The 24,138-nt window shown below is 34.6% G+C and overlaps 1 protein-coding gene across 1 annotated transcript in view; it reads right to left on the bottom strand.

Annotated features, from left to right (window-relative positions):
* The window catches only part of CSMD3 (CUB and Sushi multiple domains 3), an 878,998-nt gene that overhangs the window by 182,573 nt on the left and 672,287 nt on the right, over positions 1 to 24,138 (bottom strand). The window contains exons 29-31 of the mRNA XM_058668892.1: positions 19,630 to 19,768; positions 15,387 to 15,574; positions 9,258 to 9,452 (exon numbers count right to left, since the gene is read on the bottom strand). Coding sequence (XP_058524875.1) covers positions 9,258 to 9,452; positions 15,387 to 15,574; positions 19,630 to 19,768 — 522 coding nt within the window. The remainder of the gene's footprint in view (positions 1 to 9,257; positions 9,453 to 15,386; positions 15,575 to 19,629; positions 19,769 to 24,138) is intronic.

The following is a 24,138-nucleotide window of genomic DNA, read 5'->3' as shown; positions in this document are numbered from 1 at the left end:
CTGTCAAGAGAACATCTTGAAGTATCATTTAATTGCAAGTATCATTTAATAGCATGTTATTTAACTTCTTGGTGTTGTTAATTTCTTTTTTCCCCCTGATGTTGATTTTGTTTTGTGGCTTTTCATTTAAGGGGATGTATAGTAGCTGTGTAATGGAGACTGTCATATCTAGTAACATGTCATTTAACTTCATGGCATTGTAAATTTCTATTTTTCTTTCTATTGTTGATTTTGTACTATGACTTTTCATTTAAGGGGATGTACAGTAGCTGTGAAATGGAGACTAACATCCAGATGTCAGGATGCAGTGTGGTATGCATTTGTTTCCAGACAAAGATGGACTTAAAATGAAACTGTTTACTATATCTTGACAACAGGATGCTGGACTCTTCTGCCATTGTCCATGCCCACAATGATGGACATATGACTGTGTATGAAGAATTATATTTTAGTAATGATATACAGAAAGTAGGTGGGGAAGGGAATTAGGGAGGGGATAAGGGAAATGCCAGGAGCCTATGGAACTGTATCATAAAATGATATAATAATAATAAAATGTAAAAAAATTAAAAAATATTATGTCATTTTATATGAGGGACTTGAGGAGCTGTACATGTTGGTAGCTGTAGGAGATCCTTGAGCCCTTTCCCATTGACAGTAATGACTAAGAGCAATATATCCTAATAAAACAGGAAAAGACAACTTTAATTCTGCAGTGTCTCAAGGGGTGAAATTATTATCTGGCTACTGAAGGTCAATATGGATGTGGTTCTCTAAAACAAATTTTTTGTACTTTAAAACAAATTCCACAGGAAAAATAATCAACATTTCTAGAATTGGGGAGGATTCTATCCTGGAAGCTATGGGGAAAAAGGAGGAGAAGAAATAGAAATTCTTTTTCTATTGTGAAAATAAGTAATTAAATGCCTAAAGAAAGTAAGAGGCCTGATCAATCAGATAGATGGTGGAAAAAGAAGAATTCTAGGATAGAAAAACATTCAATGTAAAATCCATGAAGCAGAAGTATGATCATTGGTTTTTAAAGAAATCAAGGAGTCCTGTTTCATTTAACATGCACTTAAAGAGGTCTATGTGTTTGTAAGCAGTGAAGAGAGTTTCTTATTTTGAGATCGCTGGCATTTATTTTGATTTAGGAAAAAACTAGTATATTTTGAGTAAATGCATGATACAATCTGATGCGTACTTTACAGATTATTGTGTTGTATTTAGCAGGTACCAAGAACAGATCTATTTGGGAGATGATAGGATAAGAAATGAATGGCACTCTGAATGATAGAAGAACTTTGTCGTTAGATCAAAAGTCAGTGCAACCTTTTTAGGTGAAATAAGTCAAGTAATGTATATTAAGGAGAGATATGAAACCAGTTGCTATGCAAATTTTCTAAGGTTTTGCTATTTGGGTCAAACTACAGGATAAGAAAGGTACATAACTTGTGTTTTAATCTGGTAAGTCTGTATAACAGAAATTAACAGAGTGTGAGCAGATATCAATCAAAGTATGAAAAATAAAAATAAATTACTCTTTAAGCACATTTTTAATAATAAAGTGAACTGTGGGCTCATATACACTACTCTGCTATCATTTAATCTTTTTGACACTCTTATGAGATAAACTGCAGTTTCTCATCATAGAGCAGGACTTTCCACAGGATGCAATCATTTAGTATCTACTTCTGACAAATATAATCTACCAGTATCCAACTTAAGCTACTTAAAACATTTTCCTTAGATTTGAAATATGTACTTAATCCTAAATAATGATAAGAATCTATCTTATATAACTGACAAGCTTTATAAATTTGTGTGATTCAATTCAAGCAAGTATTTAGCAAGGGTCTAGTTTTATAAATTAATGTTACATGCTAAATGATAATATGTGGCCCATCACTTCTTAGAGCTTATGCTCTCTTTCTGTGAGTCCAAGTGAACAGTTAAAGAAAAAGTAATGTCCTGAGAATCGGTGGTCATATTGGTATTTATTTTGGTATTAAAAAATTAAAAGGTCCTATTTGGAATATTTAAAAATTCTTAATACGAATTACTTGATTTATTTCCCCTAATAATGCTAAATTGATTTTTTAATATCTAATGGAAGAGTTCTGTCCTCATTCAGAGCCTCAGATAGCTTTTCTATTTTATTCTTTCTCCAAATTAGTTTCCATACATTACTTGTTCCCCCTTGATCAGTTTCTTCTGATCAAAACACAGTAATCTTTAAAACAAACATGAGGATACATCATGGATTTATACATAATCCTTCCGTAGCTTCTTGAATCCAAATAGATGTAAACAGCCTTCATCTGCATGTTTGTATCCTGACCTGTTTACTATCTACTTTCTACACTGATGAAAGGCAAAACAGAAGTTACATATATTAATGTATGACACAGGGAAATTGTGGATTGAAACATGATTCAACTTGGTAACATTGAAGAGAGGAACTGTAGATGTGACATAATTAACTTTTACATAAGCTAATATCATAATAAAGTCATCAAAGCCGATGACTGGCATTGAATTGTCAAGTTATATTTAACAATTTTATTGGTGGTCCTGTTTTATTCAGGAGTACAGATGCATCCTGCAATGATTCTTCATTTTCTGGTAGTCTAGTCTCCATTACATAGTTTATTTTTTGAGAAAAAATATATATACATATATATATATATTGTTTATTTGTTTACCTATTTTGCTTTCTTCTTGTATCAGAGAAAACATATGGTTCCTGTCCAGCTGAGATTGGTTAAATTAGTGACCCTAATGGTCTTCAGTTCAGACCACTTTATTGCACATGGTAAATTTCATTTTGGGTGGGAGTGGGTGGATGAGTAATATTCTATGGAATAGATATAATACAGTTTCTCCATTCTTCTTTCAATGGACATCTAGATTACTTCCATGCCTTTATTATTGTGGCTCATGCTGCTATTAATATATTCATTTAAATATATTTCCAGGAATGGGATAGCTAGGCCACATTTTAGCTGTATCAATTTTAAGTTGTCTGAGCACTCTCCTTACGGGCTTTCATAGTGGCTGCACTGATCTACATTACCACCAGCAGTGGAAAAGGGAAGCTTTTTCTTCACATCTATGCCAGCAGGAATAGCTAGAATATTTCCTAACATAGGCCATTCCCATTGGAGTTAAGTAGGACTTCAATGTGATTTCATTTGTATTTCCCTAATTGCTAGGGAGTCTGAGCATTTCTTCATATGTCTGTCAGCCTTGTGAACTGGTTCTTTTGGAAAATACCTGCTCAATTCCTTCACCCATTTTTTAATTGTGTTGTTTATTTTGCTGTTGCTGTTCTTCTGAAATTCTTGACAAATCCTGGTTACTGTCACCTATACGTTCCACAGTGTGCAAAGACTTTCTCCCATTCTGTCAGTTGCCTCTTTGATTTGTTGATCATTTCCTTTGCTTTTTAGTTTAATGTAGTCCCATTTGTTTATTTTGACTTTGCTTGTGTTTTTGGTAATTTTCTCAGAAATCTTTGCCTGTGTTTTTCTCTAATAATTACATGTTTTTTTTGGTGCAGATTTAGGTCCTTGATCCATTTAGATTTGATTTTTTTATAAGGTGACACATGGGGTTCTTGTTTCTTATTTATACATGCAGCTATCCAATTATTCCAACAATATTTGTTGATGAGACCAGAATTTTTCCTTAGGGTATTTTTCATCAATATGATGAAAATTAATTGGCTGTGTGGGTTAATTTCTGGGATTTCTATGTTCTGTTGATCTTTGGTGTTTCTGCCCTGCAGTATATCTTAAGGTCTGGAATTGAGATTCCTTCAGCTTTGTTTTTATTCTTCTTAATAGCTTTGGCTATTGATGTTCTCTTGTGTTTCCAATTTAATCTACCGTCTTTTCTAGCTCAGATTTTGATTGGGATAGCATTGAATCTGCATATTACTTTTGATAATATTGACATATTGTTGATGCTGTTGATTTGAAAGGATTGCCACCTTTTGTATTGTTTTCTATTGCTTTGAATAGATAACAGACTATTGGGGTCAATTTTCTTGGACTGCTAGAATTCAGTAGTGTAGCTTTTTGGTCCTGGGCTTTTCTTTGTTAGGAGGGATTTAATTACTGATTTGATCTTTGTCCAGGATATAGATCTATTTAGATTCTCAATTACATCCTGATATAGTTTTGGTACATAGTGTTGTCCAGGAATCTATCCACTTCTTCTAGGTCTTCTGATGTGTTGGCATAGTTGCTTCACATGGCTTGTGATTATTCTATGTATGTCCAATGTATCAGTTTTATGCTTCTTCTTTCAGCTCTGATTCTCTTCTTCCTCTTCCTCCTTTCCTCCTTCTTCTTCCTCCTCCTCCTCCTCCCCTTCTTCTTCTTCTTCCTCTTCCTCTTTCTCTCCTTCTTCTTCAGTTGAGCTAGTAATATCTATTTTTTTTTAATTTTCTCCAAGAACCAGCTTGATTCACTGATTTTTACAAATTGTTCTTTTGATCTCTATTTGGTTTATTTTCTCCATGTTTTGAATATTTTTTTCTATGTAAATCTTGGGATAACATTGTTGTTGTTTTTCTAACTCCTTCAGATATATAGTTAGCAGGTCCAGCACAATAGTGTAGCGGTTAAATCCTCACCTTGCACGCCCGGGATCCCATATAGGCACCGGTTCCAAACCCTGCTTCCACTTCCCATCCAGCTCTCTGCTTGTGGCCTGGGAAAGCAGTCAAGGACAGCCCAAAGGCTTGGGACCCTGCACGCTCGTGGGAGACCTGGAGGAAGTTCCTGGCTCTCGGCTTCAGATCAGCAAAGCAGCAGCTGTTGCAGTCACTTGGGGAGTGTGGATCATCGGACAGAAGATCTTCCTCTCTGTCTCTCCTCCTCTCTGTATATCTGACTTTGTAATAAACTGAATAAATCTTTAAAAAAATGAAAAGCAAAGTGTATTCTGTAGATAACTATCAAATTCATTTTTACTGTTGCCTGGGGGAGCACTGGTGCTTATTTTCTGAATTTCTGTGTTGTTGATCTGTACCCTAGAGTTAGTAGGGGGTTAAGGTCCCCCACTATTTTAGTATTGTATTGGAGGCTATATCTCCTTTTAGGTCCAACAAAAAATTTTTTTAAGATTTATTTATTTATTATTATTGGAAAGTCAGATATACAGAAAGCAGGAGAGGCAGACAGGAAAGTCTTCCATCCGATGGTTCACTCCCCAAGCGGCCACAATGACTGGTGCTGAGCCAATCTGAAGCCAGGAGTTAGGAGCTCCTCCGTGTTTCCCATGAGGGTGCAGGGTCCCAAGGTTTTGGGCTGTCCTCGACTGCTTTCCCAGGCCACAAGCAGAGAGCTGGTTGGGAAGTGGAAGCCGGGATTAGAACCGGAGCCCATTTGGGATCCCTGGTGTGCAAGGTGAGGACTTTAACCACTACGCTATTGCGCTGGGCCCATCAACAATTGTTTTATATATGCTAGCACCCTGGCATTTGGACTGTATATATTTACTATTGTGATTTCATCTTGCCAAATGGATCCCATCATTAAGTGGTGTCCTTCATCTCTTTCAATGTTTTCATATTGAAGCCCATATTACCTACTACTAGAATGGCTACACAGGCTCACTATTCCTTTCCATTAGCCTAAAATATCCTTTCCCAGCCTTTCTCTTTCAGTTTCAGCATATGTTTATTGATGAAATGTGTTTCCTGTTCACAACAGGGATGAATCTTCTTTTTTTGATTCAGTCCACTAATTTATGTTTGACTGATGAATTTAAGCATTTACATTCAAAGTTAATACTGACAGGAATTTATTTAGTCCTGTCATTTTAGCAGTGGGTTTCTCATTTTTGATTTAGGTTTCTTTTGTTGCTTTGTTGAACAGGTCTCCACCTTTACCATCATTGGTTGTAGCTGGCTGTTTCTCTTTTCTGTCTTACGTTCATTTTTGACTATCGTTTTTAGGGCTACTCTGGAAGTGGCAGAGTCTTTCAGTTTGTATTTGCTCAGGAAGCATTTTCATTTCATTTCAATTATAACTGAAAACCTAGCTTGATGTGTTATTCTGGGATGACTGTTTGATTTAGGATGTGAAATATGTCACTTCATTCTCTTCTGGTCTGACGTGTTTCCTCTGTGAAGTCCACAGTGAGTCTGAATGGGGTGCCTCAATAACTTCTCTGACCTTTCTTGCATGCCTGTTTCAGTATATTTTCCTTATGTTTAACTGATGGAAGCTTACTAATGATGTGTAACAGTGAGGATTGCTTCTGATTGAGTCTGTTTGGTGTTCTTTCCTCATCCTTTATTTGGATTGCCCTTTATTTCCTAATGCTAGGGAAGTTTTCATTTATTATTTCATTTTATTATTATTAATGTATCTTGCAACACTGCTCCACATTCCATGACTTTGGGAAATCCTATCATCCTTATATGTGATCTTTTGATGGTGTCACATAATTCTGGAATGGTTTTTCCTAGGGTCACTCGGTTCTTCCATATTTCTGGCTTTACATTTTCAAATAAAGTGTCCTCTAGTCCTGAAATTCTTTCTTCTACCTCACTCACTCTATTGGTGAGGATTTCCATTGTAGTTTTAATTTGCTCTATTGTATTCTTTATGTCAAATATTTCAATTTGAATCTGTTTTACAACTTGTATCTCTTGTAATGTATTCATTAAATTCTTGCTTTCATTTCATTTCTGAAGAGTTTTATGTTTTTTTTTTAAATTTCATCTTTGACAGATTCTCAATGTCTTCATGCTTAGCTTGTATTAAAATGATCTTTTGCTCATTTTTAAGGAAAACACTAGTTTCCTTGTTTGAGTTAGCTGTGGTTCTTCTGTTACCTTTGACCATTGTCTTTCAGATCTGCAGGTTTTTATTCAAGCAAGCTGTTTTACCTTGTATTATTTATTATTTCCAGGTTTGTGACAGATTTTACTATTTCCCTTCTGTCCTTGGTTCTCTGTTCATTCTTAATCTGGATGATGGGGGCAGAAGGAGGGAGCATTTCAGCCAGTTACTCTGGGGCGCTGTAGCCTTAGGCTTCCCTACTTTGGTCCATTGTAGGTCTCTACAGCCAGTATGACCCGGGCTGCTTTCCTTCTGGCCCAGTTATGTTTAGGTTGTGTCATAGTTCCAACCATGTCCAAGGCGAGGGTGGCTACTACTGTGACTTTACATAGTGTCACTCATCCATCTTTTCTTGCTTGACCCTTGTTGGTCACTAGATAACTGTTGCTCTTGCAGACAAATGAGACATGATTGGTTTAACTGAGCTTTCTATAGACAAGCAGAGAGATTTTTCAAAAACAGAAGCAAAGAAAAGGAAAAATTCCCTACCCTCACCTTCCTCTTTTTTTTTTTTTTTTTCCTTTCTGGAGGTGGGGAGGTGATTCCCTGAACTTTTAAGCAAACTTCCTTTATGTTATTGCTGCTCAGTGGCAAGGTCCCTGTCATGAATCTGGGACTTCCACTAAAGTTTTGGGAACAACGCTCCTGGTGCTGCTGACTTTGGCGTGGAAACTGAGCGGTTGTGGACTCACAGTCCTGCATGCCTATTATAGACACTTAACTGTTTCCCACTTCTGGCAAATAGTACCTCAAAGTCAACAACCAGTCATCAACTTTGCTCCTTCTCACCTCCCATGCAGACACCACCACTTAAGAGCCCATGAACCCATGCTCATTTACTCTTGGTCCCTCCTATCAGGTCCAAAATGCTTGTCATTGCCTAGACAGCCTTCACTCCTCCCTCTTGCATTGGGTACCATACGTATCCCTGGAATCCGCACAACTAGGTCCTATTGTCCACCTGTATGATCATATTTGGCCTCCAGTTTTAGCTTACATATCAGATTTCTTGAATTGATCCAGATACACCCTCTGCACCCTAGACTCCCACATCTCCTTCTCTGGTGGATCTGGTGGCTCTCCTGGGTCTGGTGTCAATTACAGAATTCTATGGCAGCCTGTAGGATTCCACTCAGCTTCACCTCCCTGCATGGGTATTAAGGACAGTGCTTTGCTCTTGTGTCTTTGGTCACACTGTGGGGGACCATCACAGATGTCCAACTACTGATCTCCTCTTGTGTCCATTCCAAATGCACAAGTCTCTTGTCCATGGGCTGGGCTGCCTTTCTGTATCTTAACTCCCTTTTGCTCACCCTCTTGGGCTGTGGGTAGCAACCTTGGGTGTTTTCTGTAGCATTTCCTCAGCCACACAGCTCCATCTTTCTTCCACAGGTTTCGTGCGATCTCTGCTCACCTAATTTGGTGATTTTTCTTCATCTCTGCTCAGCACCCATTTTCTCCCACCACCCTATCTCCATTCAAGGCTATAGCCTCATACCCTAATTGATCATACTGAGACACAATCCTCTTCTTTTTATTTTTATTTAACTAAATCAATATCACCTCTATTTTAAAATTGTGGTCATGACCAAAGGATTTTATTTCATGACTCACTGCTGATGATCACATTTTGGAAATTCTGCACTAAATGATATCATCTTTGAGTTGCCTTGTACAATGCGTTAGGATCATTCAATTGACTAGGCATCTTGTAGTGGTATCACTTGAATAGTATCAATTGGCCAGTAACTAGTAACACTAACTGACTAATAAATTGTAGTGATACCACTACTTCTCCTTTCTAAAACCTTCTACACTGTATCTCTATCCTATAAAGAATATTATGAGTACTTCTGTGTGACTTCTAAACATGTCATACTTCTCTTTTTGAACAACCTGAATCATAGGAGATATTTATTTTCTCTTGTATCTTTTATCCACCTACATCCTTATTTTGGATGAAAATTCATCACCAGTTCCTGATAATATTAAAGTTATTGTAGTTATCTCATTGTGGTAGAATGCCAGTTTCATATCAACACTTGTTATTCCTTTACTTCGGCAATATCTTCTGGGAACCTACTGTTTTTTTCCACTACTCCTCTGAGACTGAAGACACACACATGAAAGCAACAATTATGACACTCCTGCTCTCAGAGAATTATTCTAATATAATTGGTACAGGTTCCATAAGAGGCCTATGGTTATAAACATGACCCCTATACCACTTTTTTCTTAAATTTAATTTTAAAACTCTTGACAAAGAATTCATACTATCTATATCACACTTAAAGATTATACATTAGTGATCAGTGCAGATTTTAAATATAGAAACAGCTTCATGCATGTCTTGATTCCATCTAATAAAAATTCATCAAACAATATAATTATTTTTACCATGACAGCTTGGAAGGACTCTATTCCATCCAGGTCTCCCATCATCTCCCATTATACAGGTGAGTGTTGAATAACCTTGAAGAACATAACCAGCATCACAGTAATAGGTGACTGTTGACCCTAATTTATAATCCATTCCTAGTCTGGTACCATTCATTATGTTGCCTGGATCAAAACAGGACTCTCGGAGTTTTGCTGTAAGATAGTAACAAACATTATTTTAAAATAGTACTTTAAAATATAACATGCATTACTCTAAAGCATTATATTCTCTGAAAGCTTCAGAATATATTCTTTTTGTCCTCTAATTTAAAAGGTAAGGCAACAATCATTTTCTCTGTGAGGACTGCAAGTTCAAAGTGTCTTGCCATATCTGTCAGTTTACTGAATCATAACAAGTGGTCAGAAAATAAAATTATAAGAAATACTTTCATTAAAATCATTATCTAGTGAATATAGTAAAACATGGTATGAATGTTTTGCCAAGCAGTAAAGATGCTACTTGAGATGTCCTAAACAAGTAACAGAGAGCCTTGATTTGAGTCCTGCCTGAAATTTAATTTCAAATCCCTACTACAATATGCACTCTGGAGGACAGCAGGCTATGATTTGAGTAGTTGGATCACTGGCACTTAGATGAGTAAGATATTGAATTCTAGGTTCCAGGTTGTATGGAGTACACCAGCAACAGAAAATCTCTCTCTCTCTCTCTCTCTCTCTCAAATAAGCAAGTCAAAGCAAAAAGTTTTGAATTTATTGCAATGTATTATGTGCTATTTTTCATGCATGAATACTTTATCGGTATAATTGTTGAACAGAGGAAGGACTTTTTATAATAATTCATTTAAAATGTTTGTTTCTTTGAAATGCAAAGTAAGAGAGGGAGAGAAAAAAGAGAGAGAGAGAGAGAGAGAGAGATTAAGATTGTATTTGTTGGTTTACTTTCCAAAAGGCTACACCAGCCAGGGCTGGGTTTGACAAAAGCCAGAAGCTAGAAGCCAGGAATTTCATCCTGTTATCTCAACATGGGTTACTCGGGTTGAAAGAACTGGGCCATCTTCTACTGCCTTCCTGGGTGCAAAAACAAGAAGATGGATTGGAAGAAGAACAATGAAGATAATAGTTGGGATCCTAATACAGAATGCTGGCATTGCAAGTTAGAGCTTAAACCACTGTGTACCACAATGCCAGCCCAATAGTATTTTTTTAATTAAAAAGATGTTCACCTCAACTAATGTATACACTCTTTCTATATTAATTTACATGGAAGTGATTTCAGCACCTATGTTGAAGCAACAGGAAACTAAATTTGGTAACTAAGAATGGAGCTTCAGTGACATAGAAATTGATTAATTTGTTTTTAAAATAAAACCACACATTGAGTCTTTACTTAACAAGCAGAAAACACAACACAGTTTGTAGGCAGAATCACACCCTGATGCTGGCTTTCCTTGAATTGAACCAAGGTCCTGGAATTTAAAAAAAAAAAAAAAGGATGGAAACAGTGGTTTATAAAAGCTTTGATCTCAGGGCTGCTGCTGAATACTCAAATGGCTAATCAACTGGCTAATTCTCTACCTGTAAGCTCTGGGAGCTCATATTGGCACAGGTTCATCTTTCAGCTGTTTCACTTTCCACCCAGCTCCATACTTGTAGCCTGGGAGAACAATAGAAGATGGCTCAGTGCTTTCATGTCACATGCGGGACACCTTAAAGTAGTTCCTGTCTCCTGGCATTGGATCAGCTCAACTCTAGCATTACAGCAACTTGGCGAGTGAAGCAGCAGATGGAAGATCTTTCTGTCTCTCCTTCTCTCTGTTATTATGCCCTTCCGATAAAAATAACTTTAAAAAAGGATTGATTTTTTTTGATAAATTTGGTTTCACTATGGAATTTTCCTACAGATTTTAGAGAAATGTCCTAGAGAATTACCTAATTTGATTTCAAGCAGTAAAATTGTGAAGAAATACTGTGTAAGTATGAAAATAAGACCTCATTCAGAGTTACATATGAGATGTACTAGACTGTACTTGCTACTGTGTAGTAAACATGAAGGCAACAGGAGAGGTAGAGGATTATCATATATTATTTTTTGTCTCGATCTGTGTACCACTTTTGCACTTAATTGTTGTGGTACTAATAATTTTATGCAGTGTTTTGCAATTCATTTGACAATTGTAACCTTTGAAAATAGAGTAACACTTTTTTTAATCCTTTAGTATATTATTTCTGTTGCATTTGTAAATGTCTCTACTTATATGGAGGGTCTCTGCTTTGAGAAGTTAATCACCACACTTAGAACAAGTACATCTGAAATGATTAAATTTTCTTCAAATTACATTTATGGTTCTTTTCTTAGAGTGGCATTCTTTGAAATAATGAAACATTATGCTTTTCCAAGTTTGGAAATAAGAATGCATATACATTTAGCTGACATGTGGCAAATAGATTTCATGTCAACCACCTAATAAAACAGATTTAGTGTAGAGGAAGGAGAGTGAGGTTATGCACGGCTTCTATGAGAAAGAATGTTATATTTATTTAGCACCATCTGTCACAACCATGGCTATTAGATTCTCTTCCTGTATTTTTCATCCCTGTGATCTCTGAAAATACTCACAGTAAAACTTTTCTTTAATTCTGTTTTCTTTTTGTTTGTTTAACAGGTTATATTTATAAGCCTATCAAAGTGCACACATATGTAGCTATTCTAAATTAAGTCCCTTTTTGTAAAATGCAGGAACAGAATGTATCTTCAGGTTTTTAAAATTATTTTCAAGACTACTATTATTTTATGAACATAATGTGAATTGACTAGAGAACACATGTAGCTATTCTAAATTAAGTCCTTTTTTGTAAAATGCAGGAAAAGAATGTATCTTCAGGTTTTTAAAATTATTTTCAAGACTACTATTATTTTATGAATATAATGTGAATTGACTAGAGAACACAATTTTTTTCTTTAATCTGTGGAGAATTCAACAATAATTATTGAATATGTACTGTGTAGGGTCATTATTTTAGACACTCAGCATATAACGTGAATAAACTGAAAAGCTCTTTGTTCTAAAAAATTTTCTATTTAGCATTCAATATGTAGAGGGTTAATGGAATGTGTGAAGGGAACTGATAAGTAATATCCTGAGGTTCAATAAAATGCTGGATCACAGAATGAGCTTTGTTCACACTCTGAATCAGAGTTTAGTTTTGTTATTTGACTTCAGGCAAAATACTTTATTGTGCACCAAATGTATCACTTAAAAAAAGTAATTACTTATAAATAATTTGCATATGCCTGAATACAAGTTTTTTTTTCTATATCCTTCTAACATGGTCCTCAATCACTAATAATCATCACATCTAAAAGTGAAACAATTGTGTTTGTTTCAAAATCAGGAATGACACACAAATAATGACTGTCTGTTGTTCTTTCTGACAAAGTTTGAAGTTCCTGGTCAAAGTTCTAAATAAACACAAGAAATAAAACGTTGTAAAAAGCTTAGAAAGAAACAAAACAGTCACTGTTACTTAAATAGCAGAATGGTATATTTACCACTCTTTGGGAAAGATTATACCATTGTATTTATATGGGGGAAATCAGTGCGGGGTGTTTTTGTGGAATTATATAATAAAATAATAAAATAAATAAATTTTTAGGGCTATAAAAATGATAGCTAATGAAGGAGTTAACTAAGTTCGCTAAATATGAAGAAACTGCATGAAATGACTTTGGTTTTATTACTAGAAACAGCCAGAAGTACTAGTAATAAAGGTAACACTTCATAACAGTGTGAAGTACAAAATATCTACAAAATAAATCAGAAAATGTTTATGAACAGCAATGTAAGTCATTATTAAAACATTAAATGAAACTTAAAAATATGTCATATTAACAAATGTGAATATGGGGTATAACAAATAATTCATTTTATTCTCAAATAAATTATAAAGTCAGAGAGTAACACTCAAATTCAATGAATAGAACAAGTTTAATTTTAAATTTTTTTAAAGCTTTTTTTCTCTAAGATTTATTTAAGGGAATTGGACCTAGTAGTTTAAACACTGGTAAGATAACCACATACCCTATCACAGTGTCTGGGTTCAATACCTAGATCTAGTTATTTCCTCCAGATATCTGCTAGTGCAGAGCCTAATGCTCAAAGCACTATTTTTCTCCCACCCGTGTGGGAGACCTATATTATTATCTATACTAACAATTTCTGACTACTCTAACCAGACCATGTTGGTTGCAAGTGGGAGCTCTGTCCTGAGCTCCTGGTTTCTGCCTTCAACCATAGTCAGGTTCTCTAGATGTAGGAGGCAGCTGTGGACTAAAGTAACAGATAGATGTTTATCCATTTATCTGTCTTGTATCTATCTACCTATCTATCATGTATTTAATCTGCTTTTGTCTGCCAGCCCAATAAATAAATATTTTCTTAAATGACAAGGGATGTTCAACATCTTCTAGATAAGCAACTTAAAATTTCAGAAAGTTTGCCTGTTTTTCAAACCCATAGAGTTTCTGAAATTCTTAATCTCTTCTAATGTTCAGATTAAAACCCAGAGAACAATTTGGCAGTATGGATTTATATTTCATAGACTTTCTGAATTATTACTCTCTCATTTAGTTCTAAAAAGTTTCTCATAAATAATTTCAAGGATACAGGGACAAAATATTTCTTTTATCATAAAATTGCTATAGTATTAAATTGGCATAATGTGGGTATTTATCACTAGAATAATTAATATATTAATTGTGACACACTCATACAATGCACTGTCATAATGAAGTGATAAATTCAGGCTACATGTATTAAACATGTCAAAAACAAAGTAAAGCTTTAAAAAATTACCAGGAAATAAGCACATATTAAAAACACAAAATACAAAATTTGCCTTACATAGGGCAAAAGAGATATACATTACATAATCTACAAAATATGCGTAAGCATATATTCATGGAAAGATAGGCAACAAATTCAGGTTTAAGAGGGTACTGCCATATAAAGACCAAAGACATCATAAGATGAACTTAAATACTCATTACAGTTTGTTTGGACAGCCAGATTGCTGGTCCTGGTTTAAGCTGGGTGCATTTTTCCCAGAAAAAGTGATAGAATGATCAACAACTTTCTCTAAGGCCACTGATCCCCAACCCACAATCCCAAAGTTTAAATTTCTCTAGCATTCTCTAACACAAAGCAACTAGCATTTGCCAAGGGGCCCAATAAATAGCATCTCAGATGTGTTGTCTTCACCAGGTAAGCTGCATATCTCCCACTATCAAAGTTTTTATCTTTGTCCTGTCCGATGGGAGACTCTGAAGTTCTCAATATTCTTATGGAAATGATACCTATTTCATGCCTGTCTTCAACAGATTCCTGGCTCTAGCATGCATTTTCAAGTTATGACAGAGATACTGGACAATGCTAACATAGGCATCTTGCAGACTTGTGAGTTTTTCTTTTCCCCAAAATAATCTTCCTTAACAGATGTCATGTGTGGCAGATTTTATCCTGACTTTCTGTAATAGCCCTCACAAGACAAATGCTGTTCCTATGGCAAATCAAAAAGTAGTTTCAATTGCATATCTAATATTTGATTTCTTAAAACAAGTTTAAAGAGATCAGAAACAAATATGGTAAAATGTTAAGGTGTTTCAAGCTGATAGTATACACTATGCAGTTTGCTTTATTATTATATTTCAAATTGTGTTACTGAAAACATTTTGTTCTCCATGTTCTGATTACTGACTCATTTAAGTATCTGAAGACATTTTCAAAAAACATCATTATTTTATATTTTGTTCCCTGTATAAAAGTATTTGGAAGAAAGTTTAGCTTACAAACATTAAATTAAAAATTTTTTGTGGCCTTCCCCAATTCCTGCAGTATAATATTTGCTCGTTTGCCTGATACACTTCCCTTGATAGCAATTAGTGAAATGCTACTTTCTTTTTCACTGATAGAGAGGTCTATATTGAGAGCCCTTTTATGATATGACTTGTACACTATGAACACTTAAAAATAAACTTACATCTAACCATAATAATCAATGCAAACTTATTCTCCCACACAAAAAATCAAAACTTAATTCATGATGCTAAAAGTGATTATTCATATTTACCTTTGTATTCCAAATGGAATCCAGTATAACTAACAGATCCATCACTGCGAAAAGCCAGATGCATAGTATTTGAGCTGCTTTCTATTCTCTCTGGTAACTTGCTGTCTTGAAAACTTCCAATCAGAGGACTATTACTATCTGGTCCATCATATATATACAGGAAGTCATAATTTGGTTCTATGCTAAAACTAAAGAAAAAAAAAGAAGAAAAGATGAGAAAGAGGTAGCATGACTATTATTAGACTATTAACCATAATAGTCATATAATCATATCATGTTTACAAATAATAACAGAGCCTATGAAAATAAACTAATAAAAATTTGCTATGAAACAACATACTGCATGTAAATATCAAATCAATGGAAAAGAACATAAAGCATCTTGACATTTCCAAACATTTCTAAATTCATATGTCTTCTAGAGGGAATAACAACATTAATATGAAACTTTGTTTCTCCCTGTGGTAATTCTGTATCCTTAAATAAATTACTTTATATTGATGAAATGCAGAGAATAATAATCACTTATGCAACCACACACTGTATACATGTAAATACAATCTATTTTTAAAAATTAAGGGTAGCGGACATGCATGGTGGAATAACACGTACAGATACCATTCATGGTGCCAGCATTCAATATGAGTTCCAGTCTTTGTATTAGCTGATGCACATCTAGTTTCTGCCTAATGACCTGGAAAAGTAATGGAGGATGATCCAAGTGCTAGGGGCCCTGCATCCACTAGGAGACCTAAAACAAGCACCTGGCTTCTAGCTTCAGACCAGCCCAGCTTTGCGAGTTACAGCTATTTGAGAATTGAAGATAAGCATGTAAGATTCTCTCCCCTCTCTCTCTCTCCGATTCTTCCTTTCAAATAAATAAATACATATTTTTAAACAAATGGTATCGTTTGTATTGACCTAACAATTTTATGAGCATTTTTGTTATAAAAAAATCAATTCTACTTAAACAAAAGTCCAAATATAAACTTTTCACTTAAATTACTCAATATGGGGTCTGTATTTTAGCATCTCATATTAATGCCAGTAAAGTCCAGGCTGCACCATTATTGATCCAGCTACTGGCCAATGAGCCTGGAAGTGCAGCAGAAGCTGGACCAAATGCTTGGGCAAAGGATCATGTGTAGTTTCTGGCTCCTGAAATCAGCCTGTCCCAGACTAGACCATCACAGCCACTTGGGAAGTGAAAAATTCTCTTTCTCTGTCTTGCTTCTTCCCCTGCATCTCACCATGCGTCTACCTGTCAATTAAACAGCTAAAACAAAATACTGCATGTTTTATTAAGCATTCTTTTCCTGAAAGTATATGAATTTCTTCCACAACTTCATGTAGAGAAATTCAGACCAATAGAATATAGGAAAATAGATGGATTTGTGCAGATTATTAATAAAAGCTAGTCCATAAAACAAAATAAATCCAGTAAAGCTGGACATTATTAAGTATCAGTAGAAAGCCTTTTTTTCAAGTGTTACCATCTTTGCATTGAACAGATTTTCTAGGTGAAAGACAATGTTTTCAAATATACATAATTTACAATGTTGAAGATCCCATAACAATTTCATGTTAGATGCGTACATGAACTGGTGGATGAGGTAAACTGCTTATATATTCTTATGCATAAATGGTGGTGAAAAGACCTGCACTTGTGCAGAGATATCAAACTTGTTCATTCCTAACCATTCCAGTAACATGAGAAAACTGGGAGCCATCAGACCAATATGTTCCACATGAATTTACTCTGCGGTTTCATGAATGTAATTCATTTCATTAATGTTAAATTGTTTCAGCAGATATGGTGACTGATTTTGGTAACTATTAACATTAAAGCAGTGGAACTCAGAAGACTCAGCTTGATTTTGTTCTAAAAACACAAGCTTCTGAGATTCATTTCAACATTAAGATGGTGATAACAAGTTCCTTGCCTATTTCACTATTGGAAATATCACTGGAAACAGTGCTTTGTGAATTATATAATTGTGTTTATTAAAATTGGAAGACTAAAACTCTACTTAACAATGAAATCAGAGTAGGCTTTGTGGCAAAGTAGTTCACTGGAGTGCTGGCTTGAATCCTGGCTCCTGTAATTCTAATCCATCTCCCTGGTAATGTGTATCTAGGAAGGCAGCAAATGAACATTGAACCACTTGAATTCCTGCCATCCTCAGGCTCCTGGCTTAGCCTGGTCCTTTCCTGGCTGCTGCGATCACTTGGATAATGAATTTGAATCTCTCTCCCTCAGTCCCTCCATCCCTCTATACCACTCAAATAACAAGAATAAAGTACTTTTAATGTTATTTTTGACTTAGACAAATACTGAAAATATTGACTTGGAAAGTGAAAATTGAGCAAAAATATTATTTTTTTCAGGAAATTTTAGAATCTTTGTTGATTTTGCACAAAACTTGAAGGATTATAATTTACAAGTCACTTTCATTAAGTATCAACTCAATTTTATAATGTAATCCTGTGAATATAAGAAGGATTATGATTTTCATTTTCTCAATGAAAATCTTAAGATCCTGAAGAGTTAGTGGTCTCCCTAAGATCAGAAAATAAGTCAAAGAACTGGAAATCAAATTTGGTCACTTACTTCATGTAATACAGTCTCCTATCCTTAAGTCACTAAATAGAATAATTTTAAAAGTAAACTAAGCTCTGTATGAAAAATATTAATACTTCTATTGACTACATTGTTATTCTCCAAATGTCAAATGATGATAATACTATTCTTGACAGAGTTGTGTGATAACAGTATCCTGGATATAACTAACATTATAATTATTGTTGGTTTGATACTGCCATAAGCAATCACTACAAATTATAAAAATAAAAATCTCTGCATTTATGTATTTGGTACATTTTTATGACTTCAAATTATCTTTTTTGTAAAAGCAGATTTCATCATATTATAAAATTGCATTTTTGTCCTACCACCTTACATAATACCAAACAGCTTCAATAAACTGGTAGAAGGAATTGTTACTTTATATTGAGTCAACATACTGAAGATATCACTTTAACACAGATTAGGCACATTTCTGTGTAGGAAATCCTTAAACTATTTAACACCTTTCTGTACATTATTTCTAATATTTATTTATCTGTTTTTATTTGAAAGTCAGTTTTTACAGAAAGAGGTCTTCCATCCACTGGTTCTCTCCCCGCAACATGGTCATAATGGCTGGAGCTGAGCTGATTCAAAGCTGGGAGCCAGGTACTTCCTGTGGGTCTCCCGTGTGGTTTCAGGCCCCAAGGACTTGGGTCATTCGCTCCTGCTTCACCAAGCCATAATCATACAGCTGAATTGGAAATGTAGCAGTCAAAGTATGAGCCAACTCCCATATGGGATGCTGGTGGCTCAAGGTGGATGATTAGCTCACTGTGCCACCATGCTGCCCTACTTCCCAGCAAATCTTAAGGAAAGAGAACAGGTTTTGATCTGTTGGCTACTAGCTTCATATGAGGAAATTATGGTTCTTTTAAATAAATAATTTACTCTCATAACACAGTATCAAATTAGAACTCAAATCCTACTGACTTCTATTCTCCATAAACTCCAATCCTCTTTGATTCAGTAATACAATAAAACTGCAGTCTGCGCTCATTAGTAATTTGTGTACTTTTGGGGGTACTTTTATGGAAAGTTCTATCATGAGATGCATTTTGCTGAAAAATAATAACAGGATTTTTGCCAGTCTGACTTAACCAAGCTAGCAGAAAAAAAGTAGTTGGGAATATGTGTCTTTCCAAGCCCAGTGCTAGTGTTTGTACAATGGGTTTCAAATGCTTATTAAGACTTTGGAAACTGAACATGTGAGAAAAAAAATTGATTTATTTTTAATTCTGAAATTTGGAAAACAAAGCAAATTTTCAAGCAGTGATAGCAAGTATATGTAGGGAAAATGCATACAAAGAAAACCACTTCATGACCATCCATAAACTATTTGATCTCTAACACACTTCCACTACACTGAAATCTAATGAATTTGTTTATTCACTAAGTTCTACAACTGCTATACTACTATTGAAGACTTTGTAAACTTGTAATTATAAAATATTAGTATTAAAATTAAGTTTTCTTTAGAAAATAATTAAACTTCTACACATAATTTGGTTTTGTTTGCTTTTCAGCATTGCCGAGGGAAGAGTATGGCAAACTAATCATGAATTTGTTGATGAATTTGATGAATTTACTTAAAAGTAGGGATGTAGAAGAACTCACCTGATGAATGCCAAGGAGATCACATAGTCTGTATTTACAGTGATGGTCCAGTCACAGTCCCTGCTATGCGGATATGGATGAGGGAAGTTTGGCGAAAGAATAAAGCCTGAAGATCCTGTTAAATTGCCTCCACAGGGTGCTTTAATTTAAACAAGCAAACAAAATCCCTTAAGAGATTAATAAAATTTATTAGCTATCAATATTTGTGAAAACATTTCTCTTTAAAGGCTTATGAGGTTTCACATACACCTTTTATAGCACCGGATGCATGGCTACTGTATTGTCCTTCGGGGAAAGTTTTGAATATATCGATGCACAGGGTAAATTGGATGTTGCTAGTTTGCTCTAAAACACTTGAGAAATCATATATTTACTTGTTTTAATTTAGCTTTTTTGTTTGTTGTTTGTTTGTTTTACTACTTGCTTCAGGTAATGAAGAAGCACTGGGAAGATAGCTCCATGGCTACTAGAAACAAGAATGTTATTAGATGAAATCAAAAGCAAATCAAATGAAAACAAAAAAGGTCATAATAGAAAAAATAGGATATATGACGCTTGATTTTAAAATCTTTTCTATACTTTTCAATATCTTTAAGAATGAACTTGCAATACTCGTTAACGAGTAGAAGTGGACACTTATGTAAGAATTTAAGGTTTTTAAAGCACTCTTCTACTGAATATTATGATATTTATAAACTCTAGGTGCCTGGCTTGTTGATAACAATAGGCAAGTAATGCAGTTATCTTTGTAGCCCTGACCAAGGAGTTGCAGATCATTACAATTTAGAGTCTCAAAAAGTGGTCTGTGAAATTTAGAGAACAGCTTCCTTAGAGAGTTATTAACAAATAAGTTAAACACAGTGTATGTTCACAAAACAATATTATTACAAATATCCCTGGCTGTGGAGTAGAAGATTGGGATATAGCTACATAAGAATCTCTGCATGTGTGTGCACATGTCTGTGTTTGTGTGTATATGTATACATATGTATGTGTGTGCATGTGCATCTGTGTGTGTCTGTATGTACGTGTCTATGTGTGTATGTGTAAGAGGTAGAAGGGGAGACTGACATTAGGATTCTCACATTATTCTGATATTTTCTACATTTAATAAGTATATCAGCTTAAGTATATCAGCTTTCTTTCATAGATTTTAAAAATTCTCAGATAAATGATACTTTTCACTTATAAGGAATACAGACTCTTTGAGCAGCAAACACTAGTTTTAGAAAGGAGGAATTTTGCTTATGTCAAAATTTCAGCATTTCTATTCTTTACATGATACCATGTAAATGCAAAAGCATCCCTACAATTTGTTGAAGTTTTCTGTGTAAATCTTAGCAGTCCATTATTGCATTCCTCCTTGCTCTTCCACTGTCCTTACCTCAGTGCCTCACTCTCACACAATGATGTCACGTTCTTCTGTGTTGAGAATAGTTAGTTCATGTAATTTATCATCCATTGCTGTCATATTGGTTGCATATTTCCAGAGCATATTATTATAAATTATCACAACTTTGTGCAGTACCGCCTTTCCAAACATAAATGCCTAATTAGTATTTCTCTTAGAAATCAGAAGTCAAACAGTTCCTCTAATAATCAAGATAAAGCCATCAGTGTGGTCAAAGTTTCTTTCTCTCTGTCAAAGTCTGTGCTACTTGTTGTCATCCTTGTTCTCTCAGGCAAGTCTCCTTCAGCTTCTGAACAAAACAAAGTTGCCTGTAAAGTATTTTTACATTTTTTTCCCCAACTGACCACTTTGCAGTTTATCTATTGCTGAAGAAATTTCAATATCTTTTCTTCTTCTGGAAAAAGGTTTCTTGCAGGAAAACACTAGTCCCCATAAGAAATTAGGTGGGAATTACTCAGTGTGTTTTAAATAATAGTCACTGGTTTAGCTATGACAAGAGCAGACAGAATCTGCAGAATCTGATTTTTTTGTCTGTTTGTTTCAAATAAGTAGCCGAGCTGCTTCCTGCCATCCATGAATCTGAACAGAATTCCCTGCCAATCAAACGCTGACTAACCACCTCTCCTTCTCCTTTAGGCCCCAAAATTTTGTCTGACAATCAGCTGTAAAGCAGCACATGAATTATCCTTTCTTATCAGGATGGATTCTGAGTACAGTATCCCAATTGACTGCCCTTTCATCTGATTTATCCACAACTGTTTCTAACTTTGTTCATTTTTCTATAGAACAGAAGACTCCCTTCGCCCTGTCTCTTGATATGCTTGCTGAACTATCACTACAGTGTTCTTGCTATTCCAACAGCCCCTTCCTATAGCACCCTGCTGTACACCTACACCCATGAAAGCATGACTTTTGAAAATAATAGCTCTGTATGGAGTTTAAATTGTTTTTAATTAAACAGAACCAATATTTTTGGAAGAGAAAAAGAAATCTTATTTCACAGTCTCTTTCTGTTGTGTTTACCTTTACAGAGTGAAGCGATTAATAGATCAAGTCACCTAAAGGGAAAAATAGTTTCTTACGCCATTTTCCAAAGAAAAGTGTCTAAATATTAAACAAACAAACACAAAAGTTTAGGTCTAGAGGTAAGATATTTTAAATTATGTTGGGAGAGATACGACAGCCATTATTTACTGATAGGCACTCCAGACATCTCCCAAGGGTTATTTTCTCCCCTGATTTTTCCTATCAAGAAGAGCCATTTCCCTCAGCCTCCTTGTTGCCAACACACTTACATTCCAAAATAATATGCAGATTTTTCTGACTTCATCTTTCCTTTTATATCCATATTCATCTTAATTTGACCCTCATTTTACTGTCCTGTTTTGGAATTAGATTTTAGATTTAGTCTACTGCATTTATTCAGTTGTCACTTTTTTTCTTTTTCTTTTTCTTTTTCTTTGTTTATTTATTTATTTTTGCTATGCACAGCATTTACTTCTTGTACTTTTGATGTTTTCCTGAGACCTTACCTCATCTTGCCAGGTTTTCAGAGTTACATTTGAATCATTCATTATATCCAATTTTTTAATTATATCTTAGGTTTACTTTATATGTCTTGCTTTTTTTGTTTCATTTCCTGCCTGCTGAATTCTAAATCGTATATGTAAGGATTTATTGGATATCTACTTGGTGGTATACAGATACAGCAACCAGAATATCCAACTGACCAAACTCAAAGTATATTTTCTTCCCATCCTGTGTTTCTAAATAGTTTGACTGGTACTGTCATCCATCCATAGTCACAAAACAGAGACCTAAGATTTTCCCGTTTTCTTCATCTGTCAAGAAGCCCTGCCAAGACAGTGCCTCAAAGAGAATTTTCAACCTGCCTTCTTTGCCTACTGCATATCAAGATTGTACTGACTTAATCAATCTCTAGAACTTTCCTGATTAAACTTCATTTCCTCTGATTTGTCTTTTCAGTGAATATTTTCAACTCATCATATGTGTGTAAAAAAATTCTTAGTCATTTGTATTTCCTAAATGAAAATGCCTAAATACAAGCTTTTATATTGATACCTCATCTTTGTAATTTGTCACTCATTCCTGAAGAAATAAATTATACAAAATACCTTAAAACTGCTTGTAGTTTCTCATATTTCCATAAGTTTACTCATACTTTTCTTTTTCCTGAAATCTCATTTTCCCTTCTATAGTTCTATAACTCTTATGTGGCATTGTTCATGGCCTAAAAACAGTTATCTTGAAAGACCCTAGTCTTGGCTCTACCTCACCTTTCTGCAATGCTCTCTGGCAGCCAGAGCAACCCTGCCTACATCCATTTCACTTGTCATATTTTATTAATTAATCCACTCAAATGTTAACAATCACAATATGCAAACTAGAGCTTTCATCTTATATTTTACATTTCAAATTCCACTTATATTCCATATTCATGAATTGTAACTCATTCGAGTGTGAAAATATTACAATAGTTGACTTTGCTCTGAGACTTTTAAAATTATATATAAAAATAAAAAAATATTAAAACTACATATAATGGTAAATGTACATTTCAATGCACACATATATAATTGTAATGATAACAAAATATCACTTTTACTGTACAGTTGCTAAGATTGCAGAATTATTTGTAACCTGAGAGCAGGAAGTGGCAGAGAATGGGGAATATTTTTTATTTGTTTTAAAGTTCTTTATTTTTTGCAACACTCATTGATCTCTATATTGTTAGATAATGTATGTACATATATGCACATATGCATTCATATATATGCTATATCTTTCATGTGGTTTATCACAAAGTTATGGGGAAATCCACCGAATATCTTTTAAGTACATTAAGTACATTAGTGGATATTATCCATGATTAAATTTCTAAATATTTCTCAATATATTTCGATTCTGTGGTTAATTCTGAAAATGTAAAAAGTTCAGGGATACAGAGATAGTAGCTGACATTTATATAACCTAAATTCTGAGAGCAAAAAAATAAATAATTCTAAATCCACTCAACTTTACGTTGCATTAGAAATGCATTTTAATTTTTTGCAATAATCATAAAGTATCCATAATGT

Source organism: Ochotona princeps, chromosome 9, assembly GCF_030435755.1.
Source record: "Ochotona princeps isolate mOchPri1 chromosome 9, mOchPri1.hap1, whole genome shotgun sequence".
Taxonomy (NCBI): Eukaryota; Metazoa; Chordata; class Mammalia; order Lagomorpha; family Ochotonidae; genus Ochotona; species Ochotona princeps.
Note: the sequence above shows the minus strand (reverse complement) of the source record. Positions and strands in the feature narration are given on the sequence as shown.